The following is a 12,530-nucleotide window of genomic DNA, read 5'->3' as shown; positions in this document are numbered from 1 at the left end:
GATATAAGTAATATTGCAGCACTAACCTTACCGCTCATCTGAAATTCAGTGCCAAATGGCGACATGAGCCTACGTTGTGGTAAAAATCTCAACAAACGAACCCTGTAGTTCCAAACCCCATAACCATCCCCGTATGGCGCCATATTTCGACTCCCCTCCCCTTCCCTCCTTCGCAATTCCTTACCAACCAATGCGATCCACGCGTGTGCAGTAGCAAGATACCAAGTCATGTACGGTCTGGATCAAGCGGTACCTGCGATTTCTTTTAATAACAGCGATTTCTTTTAATAACCAATTCGAGTGTCTTGAACTTGGATCAAAAATTAGACGCTAAACGAGAATTAACATCATCTGCCTATGTATGAGAAAAATAACCGTTCATTGCAAGATTGATCTGTTGTTTACGAAAACTCATGCTATTTAGCCATATGTTACCCGGTAGATGCAACGGTCAGGAACTACCTCATTAACAAACAGCTAATGAATCAACACCGCATCACTACCTGCAATCAAGTTTGCCTTTGGAGTTCGAATAATGGTTTTGCCCGGTCAATTAATCTAAATTAGGATCATTTGAATTATGTAAGAATAGCTACCGAACAGGTAGATAGTTTGTTACAGTCTAGTCAGCTCAGTATGATTTCTAATTTTTTAACTTGAGAAATTTTAGTTAGCACAGATCATTTGTAATAAAAATTTAACCATAATAAAAATAAATGCTTGTACTAAAAACGTTTTGTTGAGGAACCAAGAAAAGAATTTTGCGGGCGTAATTGGTAATCTAATTTTCAAAAAAAAAAAATTTACTGTGCTGACCGAACATAATTCTGACATTATAAGTGAAAACTAATTATAGTATCGTGACATGCTAAGTTTTGACATAACATTAACACAGTTTTGTCAAAAATTTATAGGGTCGATCTTATTCATTTTTACTACGCTCTTTTCAAACCACAAAAAATAAATTTTCGTTAGAAAGTTTTCGACAGCGAGTCAACATTTTAAATGAGAAAATGTGCCAAATCTTCTGCGCCTTCAAGAATAAATTAAGCATCAACCATCAATAACAAATACCATACAAAACATCACAAATAAGCACCCTTTAAAATACTCGACGGATGTTCAACAAACCAACATATCTTGGAGCCAAAATTTCATCAAAATTACATAACAACAGCGTCACTCTGTTGTTATGTTGCATAACAATATAAAATTTCGGCTAACCTTATTATCGAATGGTAATCTTATTTCCAGTTTGTTGGCCTTCCACCGGTTGTTCACGTTTTTAATTTCGTAACATCGGTCGATAACTTTTATTTTCAATTTCTCTGGCCGTATTTTCATTCCACTCCAAGTCATCCTACTCAATAAGCATTACTACTCTTTGTGATCTACCTTAAAGCGTTTGTGGTCTACCTTAAAATTGAGATGCGAGTAGCTGTTAAAAAATTCAAATTCCCAAAACTTTTCCGAATAATTATCGCAGATAAAAAACTATCTCAAGGAGTCAATTAAATTTATAAAAAATGAAAAATGAAAGTTTTTTCAGAGAGTCATTATAAAGAAGCGAAGCGGAGCAATTTATATAGAAATACATCCACAAAAACTTGAAATTAGCCACGCGTTGAAGCAAAATTAGAACTAAGATTGACAAACGCATTTATAACAAGGATAGCCGGTTACTGTACAAGTAGCACAGAATGTTCCAACAAAACTCTATAAAAAACTACAAAAACTATATATTTTTTCAAATTCCTTTAATGTGTTCTTCGTGATGAGCTAAAAAAAATCGGACATAAAATTATAATTTAGTCATATTCGACGGTCATAAGACCATAAGCAAATTGGACTGAAATTTTTGCAGAAAAATGACTAGCAAAACAAAAAATCAATTTTTTGCAGAAATGTTTTGAAGTTCTTGGTTCACAAAAGGGAACTACAAACTCCAAAAACTAATTTTAATTGCTTAAAAATAAGTTTTCAGGGCTTAAATTGAGCATAAATAAGCTTGCTCGCTCGCTCGCTCTATTCGCTCAAAACGTCTGGGTATTGCAAACTTTTTGAAATTTTTTTAATGTCGTTCGAACCACGACTGAAAGGGCTTCAATTTGGTATATCACTCGGCCTGTTGCGACAATTATTTGTGTTATCTGATTTTGCGTGGAAAACAAAAAAAAAAGAAAAACAAGTATAGTTGGTTGCTGTGCAAGTAGCACAGAATGTTCCGACCACATTCTGGGAATTTTGTTTTTTCTGGGAAGTTAGTGTCTTTTCTTGCACGCCGTGTGACAATAGAGCTATACAAAAGCGTATAATTTTAGCGAATTAGGCACAAAATACTACAACCGTCTTCAAAGCAATAAGCAAACAAAAAAGATAATTTTTTTTCAATTTATGCACTAAAAATTTCAAATTTTTTCGAAAGATTTTTTAGCCAGAAATAAAATTTTTAACCGGTTTGTCTCGACAGTGGTAATTTTTTGATACTTTTTTAGTGTAGTTCGACTCCCGACTGAAAAGGCTTGAATATGATATATCACTCATCCCAGTCCGATGATTATTTGTAGTACCTCATTTTTCGAATGGTCGGAACAAAAACCAATGATCCCAGTGTTTGGATTTAAATGAACCCATTAGTCAAAAATACTCCATTAGCATCTACTACTAAAGTGTTCAAAAACAAGTCAAATGTACCATTACAAGACATTGCAGAAAATCGAATTGAATATTTCTACCTCGAAAGTCTAATTTTGAGAGTTCACAAAAGTCTAATTTTGAGAGCTTTTGAAAAAATATTGAGGTACATAATTCACAGTTTACCTAATGTTGTGAACCAATCCACAATTCAGCTTACATAATGCTTCTACTCAACCGCAAATACATGCAAACTGCATTACTTATTTTCCTGTTGTCCTTTTTCTAGTACAGGGCTATTGAATTACCTTCATGAGACAACATGATAGATTAACTAATGAGCAATCCGCAGTAAAATTATTTTGAGAGCTCATTTACAAAGTATTCTCACCAATTCAATTGTAAATTTTGAGCCATTTAGTCAGAAAATTGGAAACTTTCAGACATTTTATCGACAATGTGACAACTTTTTTTGCAATTGGAATAAGCGACCAATAAGGCTTTAATGTGGCACCACTCTTGATCCCCGGGAGCTTTCCTTGAGGTACCAAAATTAGGGCGAAAATAAACACTAGCTAATCCAGTTCCTTCCCGTCAATAAAGTGAGTGGTCGGAACAATGAACACACAAGCGAACCTGCGCTTCGGCCAGACCAGCAAAAAGGAAAGCTAAAATGGCAACAAGATACAAGAAAATACATTCAAGCCTTGAAGAAACTTCAAAACTGCACCCTGGACCACTCATCCAAGAGCCACGTGGCCATGAGCTCTATGTAAAATGGGAACTAATCGAAACTCTTCAACAGCAGGTACCACTCCGCCTGAGACCGCTATATGACTATTCGTAGATTTACCGAATTTAACACGAATTTAATGTTATGCAGATCCAAAGTTGAAGCAGACGAGGAATGCTGGCAAGTTTTAAACAAGGGGGTGTTTAACAGCTTATGGAGGCATCTTATAAAGGCTCTGATCAGCATTGCACCTTCGTTGCACAGTTCGATGAGCTTTGCGCATTCAGAATTGCTCAATAGACTAGCACCGGAGAATATGGGGAAGCTAGCCTTCTGCCTACGAGCGCTTAACGAAAGGAAATGTATTTTTTTTCGTACTTCCAGTTTTTACCGTTTGAAACTGTTATTAAGTTCTAAAACAGTGTTTTGAGACTATATGGTGCTTTGAACACGTTTAAAACTTACAAACCATTTTTTTCTGGAAATAATACACTACTTTTCCAACACTGAATGTTAGTTATGCAGTACCGAAACTTACTCCAGCGTCAATAACAAATCATAATAATAATGAATTCATAGCAAAGACAAACACAAGTATTTGTTGAAAAATATTTATAACCGCAAGTGTTTATAATTGAAATATTTATATACAAGCGAACATCTAACTTTTTAAACAATATCTTTTCATAATTTATTCATAGATTCAAAATGTAGAACAATGAATGTTCGCTTGTTTCGCAACATCTGATAACAACCAATTTTAAAAAGGCACTTTTTGATAACCTGATCACTTGGTGACCAGTGCAGGCATAGCAAAAACCAAAATGATGGCTTTCTGAACAATTTGTAACATCAACCATTCAAGTCAAAACATGCCTACTAATCAATTTTAATCTCTCAATGAAACCATTAGGCCATATACTATCAAATAATTATATCAGTATTTATATTTTTACTGCCTCGAAACTTGCTTTGCAAGATGAACAAAAGCTTATACGAAAATGAGTTATTTTGTAAGATTACAAACATTTTTCAATCAGAGGATTATCTAATTGCTTGATGACTGGTAAAACTTGATCCAAACCATTTTTTTGCGTATCTTAGGCTTCTGCTTCGGGCTTTTCCGACGATTTTCCTTTGCCATCATCTAATTCCAACGTCTTATCTTCGACTTCGTTGTACGTAGAAGGCGCAACCATGAACAGATACTGGAAAAACTTCACTAACGGCGTCATGAATGAGCAATTGTATCCACAGTACACTACAGGTAGGTAGTACACAACCAGACCCAACAGAATGAACCCTGCGGCCCCAACGTAAGCCCACTCGAAGTTATTAACTAGGGGCGCTACAACCAAGTACGCTGCAATGAGCACAAATATAGCTGGGATGACTATCGGCACTTTGATCGGCCGTTCCGCGTCTGGCTGCGTGAATCGCATTAGAATAACTCCAAACACTGTTAAACCGTAGAAGAGCCAGGCTGCGAAACTAAAATAGTTAAGCAGCGCGGAGAAATCACCAGGTATGACATAGACACAAGAGAGGAAAGTTAGAAAGTACAGAGCAGTTGAGGGTGTCTTTTTGTTGACGTCGCAGAACGAGAGAGTGGTCATCAGGTGTCCCTCTCTGGCGGCGGCGAACGTGAGTCGTGCAGCTCCGAACATTGTTCCGTTTGTGGCTCCGAGGGTTGAGAAACAGACGCACACTGGGATTATCCACTGGATCCACTTGGGAATCGTCTTCTCACCTGTAAAAGCTAAACTTTTTAAAATGACACCACAAATCAGACACACCGAAATGCAAGCAATATTGGAACCTAAAAAAATATTTAGAAAAAGAAAAACCCAAATTTCGGGCAAAATTTATTTTGATAACACGACCTGTTCCTGTAATAATTTCAACAAAAACGAAGTCGGTAACTACAGAAAGACTTGTCAGTAATAATTTTGCGAATAAAATGTCTGTATGATGCACTTGCCAAGCAGAATAGCGACAGCTAGAGAACTGGTCAGTTCATTTGTATTCAACACAGTGAAGTAAGCCAGATTAGTTAGCAGGTAGCACACCATGACTAGAGGGATTCCGATCAACAGAGCCCTGGGAAGGTTCTTCTGAGGGTCCTTCATCTCCTCGGCCCCGTAGACAGCAGTGTTCCAGCAGTCATAGGCCCACAGGGCATTGTAGAAAGCCAGACTGATCGTGAATGGGTTCGTCTCACTGTTCTCGAAACCCTTGCCTAAGTCACGACAAATTTTATGCTTTCATCTCTTTCATAGAAGTATCCTGTTCTGTTTGCGGGATACATATAAGATTTTAAAAAGTTTTGCTAAATAAAATAGACGAAAGCTTCCAAGTTGAGCTTAATTAACGAGAAATTTTCATGGAAAGATATAATGTTTCTTTCAAAATAACATCAAACGGGTTCAAATACTAAAAGGTCTCCATCGGAACGTTTTTCAGCTGATATTCCCCATTGCAGCGCATATAAGTGGTATTAACCTCGACAGATATTTTTTTATTTTAAAAAGAATCTTCTCACTGAGATGTTCCGTAGTTCCAGTTGCCAGCTCTATCAAGCCGATGACCACAATGAAGGCAATGGCAAACAATTTGGCAGCCAGACATACGTTCTGCAGATATGCTCCCCACTTGGCACTCATCACATTCACAAATGCCACTATGAGAATGATCGCCAGGGCAAAGCACTTCTCAGCCCACACCATGTCACAGCCCTCCTCCACCCCCATCGCATCTGTGACTGCCCGCACTAAACAGAAGAAACTCACCCTCTCTCTCTCTCTCCCTCTCCTCAAAATAAGTATATATTAGCGTCGAAGGTGCTCAAAAAAACCCAACGGCTGATCCACCAAAAATTGATGCCAAAAATAGTACAAAAAGCAGCCTTTTTATAAATGGGGGGAGTCCCCAAGCAGGAACGTCCTCCTTCAAATCCGCTACTGGGGATGACAAATTTTTGGGCAATACCTTGCCATACCTCACCAAAATTCAGGGCTTATCACAAGGTTCAGGGGTGATACGTTACAATATGTGGTAATTTTGAGTGTAGTGCATGTATTAAATTTGAGAACTATTATGCATAAAATAGTCATTTCATTTTCATTCAATTATACTACTACGAAGATAGTTTTTGTAAATGCATTACACTGCCAGATGAAAGGCTATTCAAAAATTCAAAATTTACACTTTGCTGCTTGCAATAAGCAACTTAGTGGAATGAAAAATGAAATGGAAATTAATAAACCGCCAAAAAACTGATTTAAACCAACAAAGATTGTTTTAAATGTTTGATTTAATCTACGCGGGGTTTATCCCCTTTTTATGTAATGCAATTTTATATCGAATTATCGAAATTTTTACAGCAGCTTGTAAAATTGATCCACATTAAGAAGCAGCAGTTGGGTGAGCCTTGTGACTCTGGTTTAGACAGATTGAGACCGGATCGGGGCTCATTGTACAAACTCAACGAGTAAAAAAATTGTGAATATTGCAATACAACGTTTTAGAGGTCTTGTTTTGTAATTCTAGAATTGAATACTCGCTGCAGGCACAAGCCAAAAACCTATTGAAGTTATATTGACACTTGCAAGACTTTTCTTCTTAAATAAAAGATGTTCAACTTCAATGTCTTGGTATACACAATGAAGCAGGTATAAGCTGTTCCCTCCCTCTGATATAAAGTCATATGATTGGTTGAATCAAAAAGAAAGTAAAATCTCAGCTACGTCAAGCTGAGTTGGTCCGCTATTGAAAAGTTTTAGGCTTCGGCGAGAAAACACATTTTTTTTGCCAAAAAAACTTAGCTTTCGAAACAAATCATAAACAATGTGCGAAGTATAACAAAAAGCGATCCAGCAATTCAAATTGAACCTATCACCTATTGTAATATATCACCGGTTTATGTATTTTGAATTGTTAGTAATATCCCAAAATTTGATTTATTAGCTCAAATCTTATTTCGTACGGTCTCGTCGCCAATGAGCAGATTCGCTAATCCGCCCTATTCAAGCGGGTTATACAGCTTCCTTTCTTGTTTTTGCTGATAAATATGTTGATTGTAAAAAGGTAATAGCTCTGTAAAGTTTTTTTCAGAACTAAAGCATCGAAGATTACCAAGAGAACTCTTGCTTTTCCACTTAAATTTCCACTGCTGATGCTCGACTTTTGCACTTAGCTGCAGCTATGACAAGCTTAAGATAACTGAAATTGCACCTATGAAGTGCAATAATAACCGTTCTCTCTTAAATAGGTGTTCTCTCTCAAACTGGATAGCACTGTAATGATTATACTAAAAAAAGCAAAAAAATCAAACCTGTGAATCTCTCGATCAAAACGAGAAATTGCACGATTCGCGATTTAATATGTTTTTTATATGCCTTGTGGTAAGATTATGCTTTATAGAACAGACATTTAGTTCGAAGGAAGAATTTTAGGAAAACGAGATGCTTCTTACCACCGGACGATCTCAATGTCGTAACTAAATGTTATCAATGTGACAAGTTCTCTCCCAAGGTTATAGAATTTGAATACAATAAATTATCATGATAAAAAAGAAAAACTCACCTAGATACGATGCAAATGTAAGAGAAATAGCCGCAGCTTGTGCTGGCCTCAAGATGATAACGGCGGTCCACGAGAACAAGAAAGCAGGAATTGGTCCGTACGCTTGATTCAGATACTGATACTCCCCTCCTGATTTTGTGATCATAGTGCACAATTCACAGTAACTAATAGCCCCGAGAAGAGCTATGAGACCTGAGATGAACCACACGATTAGACTCATGCCCACACTGCCGCTGTACTGCACGACTCCGGGAGCTGAGGCGAAGATCCCCGATCCGATCATGGTTCCCATAGTCAAGCCGATTCCGCTGATCAACCCGACGCTTCGCTCCAGTTTCACTTCGTTGCCTTGACCTGATGCCATTTTATATCTTTCTTTTTTCCACAGCTACGGTCAATCACTATAACTTGACAGCAATAGTAATCGCCAATATCGCAACAGTAAAGGGCTTCTCTATAACTGCAGATCGCAAAAAAAACTGCAACTTACTCAAAGTTGGTACTTGATAACTTTAAATTCTCAGTTAAATCCCGTACAAAATGAAAACTTGAACACGTTTTGATACAATCGAAATGGTAAGTCAATGTCACTTTGATGATCAGTAAGTCGAGAAAAAGACAATCATGTTTGAAGCTGAAGTTTTGCTGCACATTTTCTGAAAGTAAAATGATTAATCAATACAGCAATATAAGAATGCAAATTCAAATAGTCGAAGACTTAGATAGCCAACAAATCAAACTGTAATTTTAATGCTGAAAAAGACTGCAGAAGAGCAATTTGACCCAGATATGTTTTTCCGAAAAAAAACATCTTTCATGCTCATTAGTTTTCCTTCTCAGTATACACTTACGATGAACCATGACAAAGATAGTCGCACAAAATTAATCATTAAAAAAGACGGCACGCAAACTGAGTTTTGTGAAGAAATTCCGTTCTTCTTTTGTCACTTTTGCCTGTTTTTAGGCAGGGAATTTAGAACGTATCCTACAGTTCTTTATCAGTTTCTTTACCATTTTTTCAGGGCTCGTATGAACAAGAATGGCAAGTTGATGCACTACCAGAGCAGTTATTGATGGACAGATTTTATTTTCACTGAAAACTCAGATGGTCTTTTAGGGCGGGGAGAGGGTACTTAAGTGACTACTAATCAAACCAAAGTAGAAAACGTTTGAAAACTTTTTGTCAAATAAGAAAAATAGTTTTTGCACCCTCATTGATTTATCGAAGGCTTTTGATACTGAGAACCATGAAATCCTGCTTCGAAAATGCTCAATGTACGGGTTGAGAGGAAAAACATTTTCGATGCTTAAATCATTTATCAAGAACCGTTACCAATTTGTTCAAATAAATCAAACAAAGAGTACTCAACATAAAATAAAATGCGAGGTTCCTCAGGGATAAATTCTGGGTCCACGTCTATTTCTACTTCACATCAACGATCTCTTCGAGATTCCAAAAATAACGCGGTTCTTTTTGCAGATGATACTAATATATATGGCGAAATTTCGGAAGAAAAATATGATCTGGATTTGAATAACATAGAAACATGGATGGCAGCAAATAAATTAACGATGAGCCAAGACAAAACCCAAAAAATTTTGTTCAGTTCAAAGAAATTAACACCATTGATAAAGTTTTGAGGGAATGTCTTAAAAACAGAAAACGAGGTAAGATATTTAGGAATTCAAATTAATAGCAACTTGAGTTTCACTCGAAATATGAAAAATAGATGCGCAAAACTCATTTCGTTTCCCTACCAAATTAGAAATATGTTATCGGGTGAACAACTCATGAGAGTGTATAAAAGCTACATACAACCAATTCATTAATATGGACCACTGATTTATGAATGCACCTCAAAAAAATATCTAGATAAACAACAGAAACAACAATATTTTTTTTAATAAGAATAATCAACAGGAAAAAAGTTCGATTAAGTAAGATCGACGAGACGAAACACAGAGTTCATTCGATATATGAGCTACATACATACGAAGTCTTAAAAAAACTAACAAAAGTAATAAGAAAAGAACATGCAAGTAAAGATGCTTACTTATTTCTTTTGATGTTATGAAATCATTAACATCTTTTAAATGACACACGGATTAGAACATTACAAACTCGATCTGTGAGAAATAAATTTAAGTTAAAAAAAGTAGTTTGCGATTTAGACTTCTTTTCAATAAGATTGGCAAACTAGACTACGAGATTTTGTCAAAGATAACGCAATGACCAGCCACTAAATTAGAGTTTTATTCATAAACTCAGAGACCTTTATCTACATGATACTGATTTCTGTGCAAAAATTTTTTGGTAAAAACTGGGTTAACTTTTTTTGACGAGTAACTAGTTTGTTTCATTAAAAAATCATGAATAAAACTTCTTGGTCTTTCTGAATTAGATCTACATCAACAAATACGGACAGTTGATGCGAAATTTTAGGTTTCAATCGGATAGAAACAAAAAATATGGATTCTGAGCTTCCAAGTTGATCTCAAATGGCACCTGCAACCAGGCTTGCAGCCTTACGGTCACCATTCGAATCGGCCCTACCAAAATTGTGCATTTGTATTAAATAAATTCTGTTGTGCCTGATTCGTAAACGAATTTATTATTATTATTTTAATTACTATTAGCTTTAACTATCAAATTATTGTTTAACTATTCTTGCTTAAATTGACGTCTCATTTATTAACAAAAATTCCCTTCCGATATCCATTTAACCTAACACCCCAAGTCATAAGCAAAATTAGAATCTTAACTCTTCACGTGAATGACGAGTATAAAGTAGAATTAGAGACATCAAAATCGCAGGCAGAATGCTACATGAGAGGGGGGGGGGGGGAGGTAGTTCAATAAATCCAAATTTCGAAAGCGACACCAAAAACAAGGATTAGATAAAAAAATTATGTAAAGCGCGCTTGTTGCTCAACTAAGATGGGATGCCCTCATAGTTAAAATTGAAAGGAAAATGCTTACGTTGCCTCACTCGACTATCCACCCAACCACTAGCAATTTTCTGTTAAAGCTTGCTTTCAAGATTTGGCAGAAGTTTTTTCTTCAGATTGGCTTTTATTTCAGTGGCGCTTCAGGGGGTCTGCAAAAAACAAGAGACAAAAAAAAGTTTCTGCATCGTCAGCCAATTTTTAGATAAAATTTAGATCAATCTAAAAATCACCAGAAAATATTGATCCAACCCGTGCGACCCAACATCAAGCAAAACCATGAGTTCAAATTCTTGGCAAAAAAAATTGATCCCCGCGCACTGTAACATGACACCTTAACATCTAAAAGTCTGTCGAGCTGAGATGTCCAGTTAGTGATTCAAGTCACCCACCTTACCGTAAGAAACCCCAATATGACTAATATAATAGAGCAGTCGAATCTGAGAGAAAGCGTAATAAATTATGTCAAATAAAAATGAATCAACTTGTATGCAATTAAATTATAAATCAACGCCTATGATCAATGGCAGAGCGGCTAACTAAGATGTGTTCCAAACTATCACACTAATCCAGTTCGATCTCAGTAAATGTAATAAATATCTCATTCTAAAGCGCAGCGAAGCTGAAGAAGATACTGACTATCTTAGCTCCATTTGTAAACATAACACAGTTTAATCCATATCTGATAGAACGCGGGTGTTTGATTGACTCGATTTTCCTTTGATGACGATAAATTTAATTAAATTTCACGACAGATCATTCAATTCGAAACTAGCGAGAAAACATGGCGACCGTGAATATTATCTTAAACTAACAATGCTTAAAAGAAAGGCGGAATTTGAAAAAAAAAAAACACTTGAATCAGTTTGAGTTTCATTTTTTTTATAATGCCAACGATAAAAACTTGCTCAACTGGCTACAACACTAGTTGTAAAACAAATTTAAAATAACATATGCGTGGAGCTAACAAACATTAATGTTCGTATAAAGTGGCTTTTCTGGATAGTCAATTCAGTAGTCATTTGCATCAGCGTAAAAAAAATTTTTTGCGACAATTCTATTGCTATAAGAAGCATGGCAGAAATAGAAGAACAAAGAAATCAATTTACAAAGACCTCAAAGCACATACCAGAATGGGAAAACAAAGTTAAATATTTCAATTAAATCGCATTTTTTTAGAGTGACACAGAGCTTTAGGTGACACACCATAGGATTTGATGCAGTGATATGTTCCATCAACTTTTAAACCATCGCTTTCACTCATTCCTAGATAGATTCAATAACAAACTGCAGCTGATGTTGTTTCTTCTTACGCTTTTTAAAGGTGGTCGAATTTTTACAAGTATAATAGTACTACTACTGTATCCTGTACCGGATCATTAGGAGTCGGTCTCAATGTGGACGTCCCCACGTACTGCAAAACCGAAATAAACTGTTCTTTCCGAAATAAATTGGAACCAATAAAAGTTTGATATTAAATGGTTTTTTAAACTAGCTTGATCGATTGAATCTACTTATGCCAAATCAGTGTTTATTATTGGTAAAATTGAGAAACTACACCGAACTTGAACCAAAATTTTGAAAAGAATAGTAAATATTTACGAAATTTTTTTCAATTATATTTAGTTTGCTA

At 36.0% G+C, this 12,530-nt stretch overlaps 1 protein-coding gene across 1 annotated transcript; it reads right to left on the bottom strand.

Annotated features, from left to right (window-relative positions):
- Positions 1 to 4,085: 4,085 nt before the first annotated feature.
- On the bottom strand, positions 4,086 to 11,831 carry LOC134838987 (b(0,+)-type amino acid transporter 1-like). The gene is made up of 5 exons (XM_063854362.1): positions 11,295 to 11,831; positions 7,952 to 8,607; positions 5,910 to 6,137; positions 5,349 to 5,606; positions 4,086 to 5,117 (listed from the first exon to the last, which is right to left on the bottom strand). The coding sequence occupies exons 2-5, from the start codon at positions 8,313 to 8,315 to the stop codon at positions 4,468 to 4,470; spliced, it is 1,500 nt and encodes a 499-aa protein (XP_063710432.1). The 5' UTR covers positions 8,316 to 8,607; positions 11,295 to 11,831; the 3' UTR covers positions 4,086 to 4,467.
- Between the last annotated feature and the right edge of the window lie 699 nt (positions 11,832 to 12,530).

Source organism: Symsagittifera roscoffensis, chromosome 2, assembly GCF_963678635.1.
Source record: "Symsagittifera roscoffensis chromosome 2, txSymRosc1.1, whole genome shotgun sequence".
In the NCBI taxonomy this organism is placed as follows: Eukaryota; Metazoa; Xenacoelomorpha; order Acoela; family Convolutidae; genus Symsagittifera; species Symsagittifera roscoffensis.
Note: the sequence above shows the minus strand (reverse complement) of the source record. Positions and strands in the feature narration are given on the sequence as shown.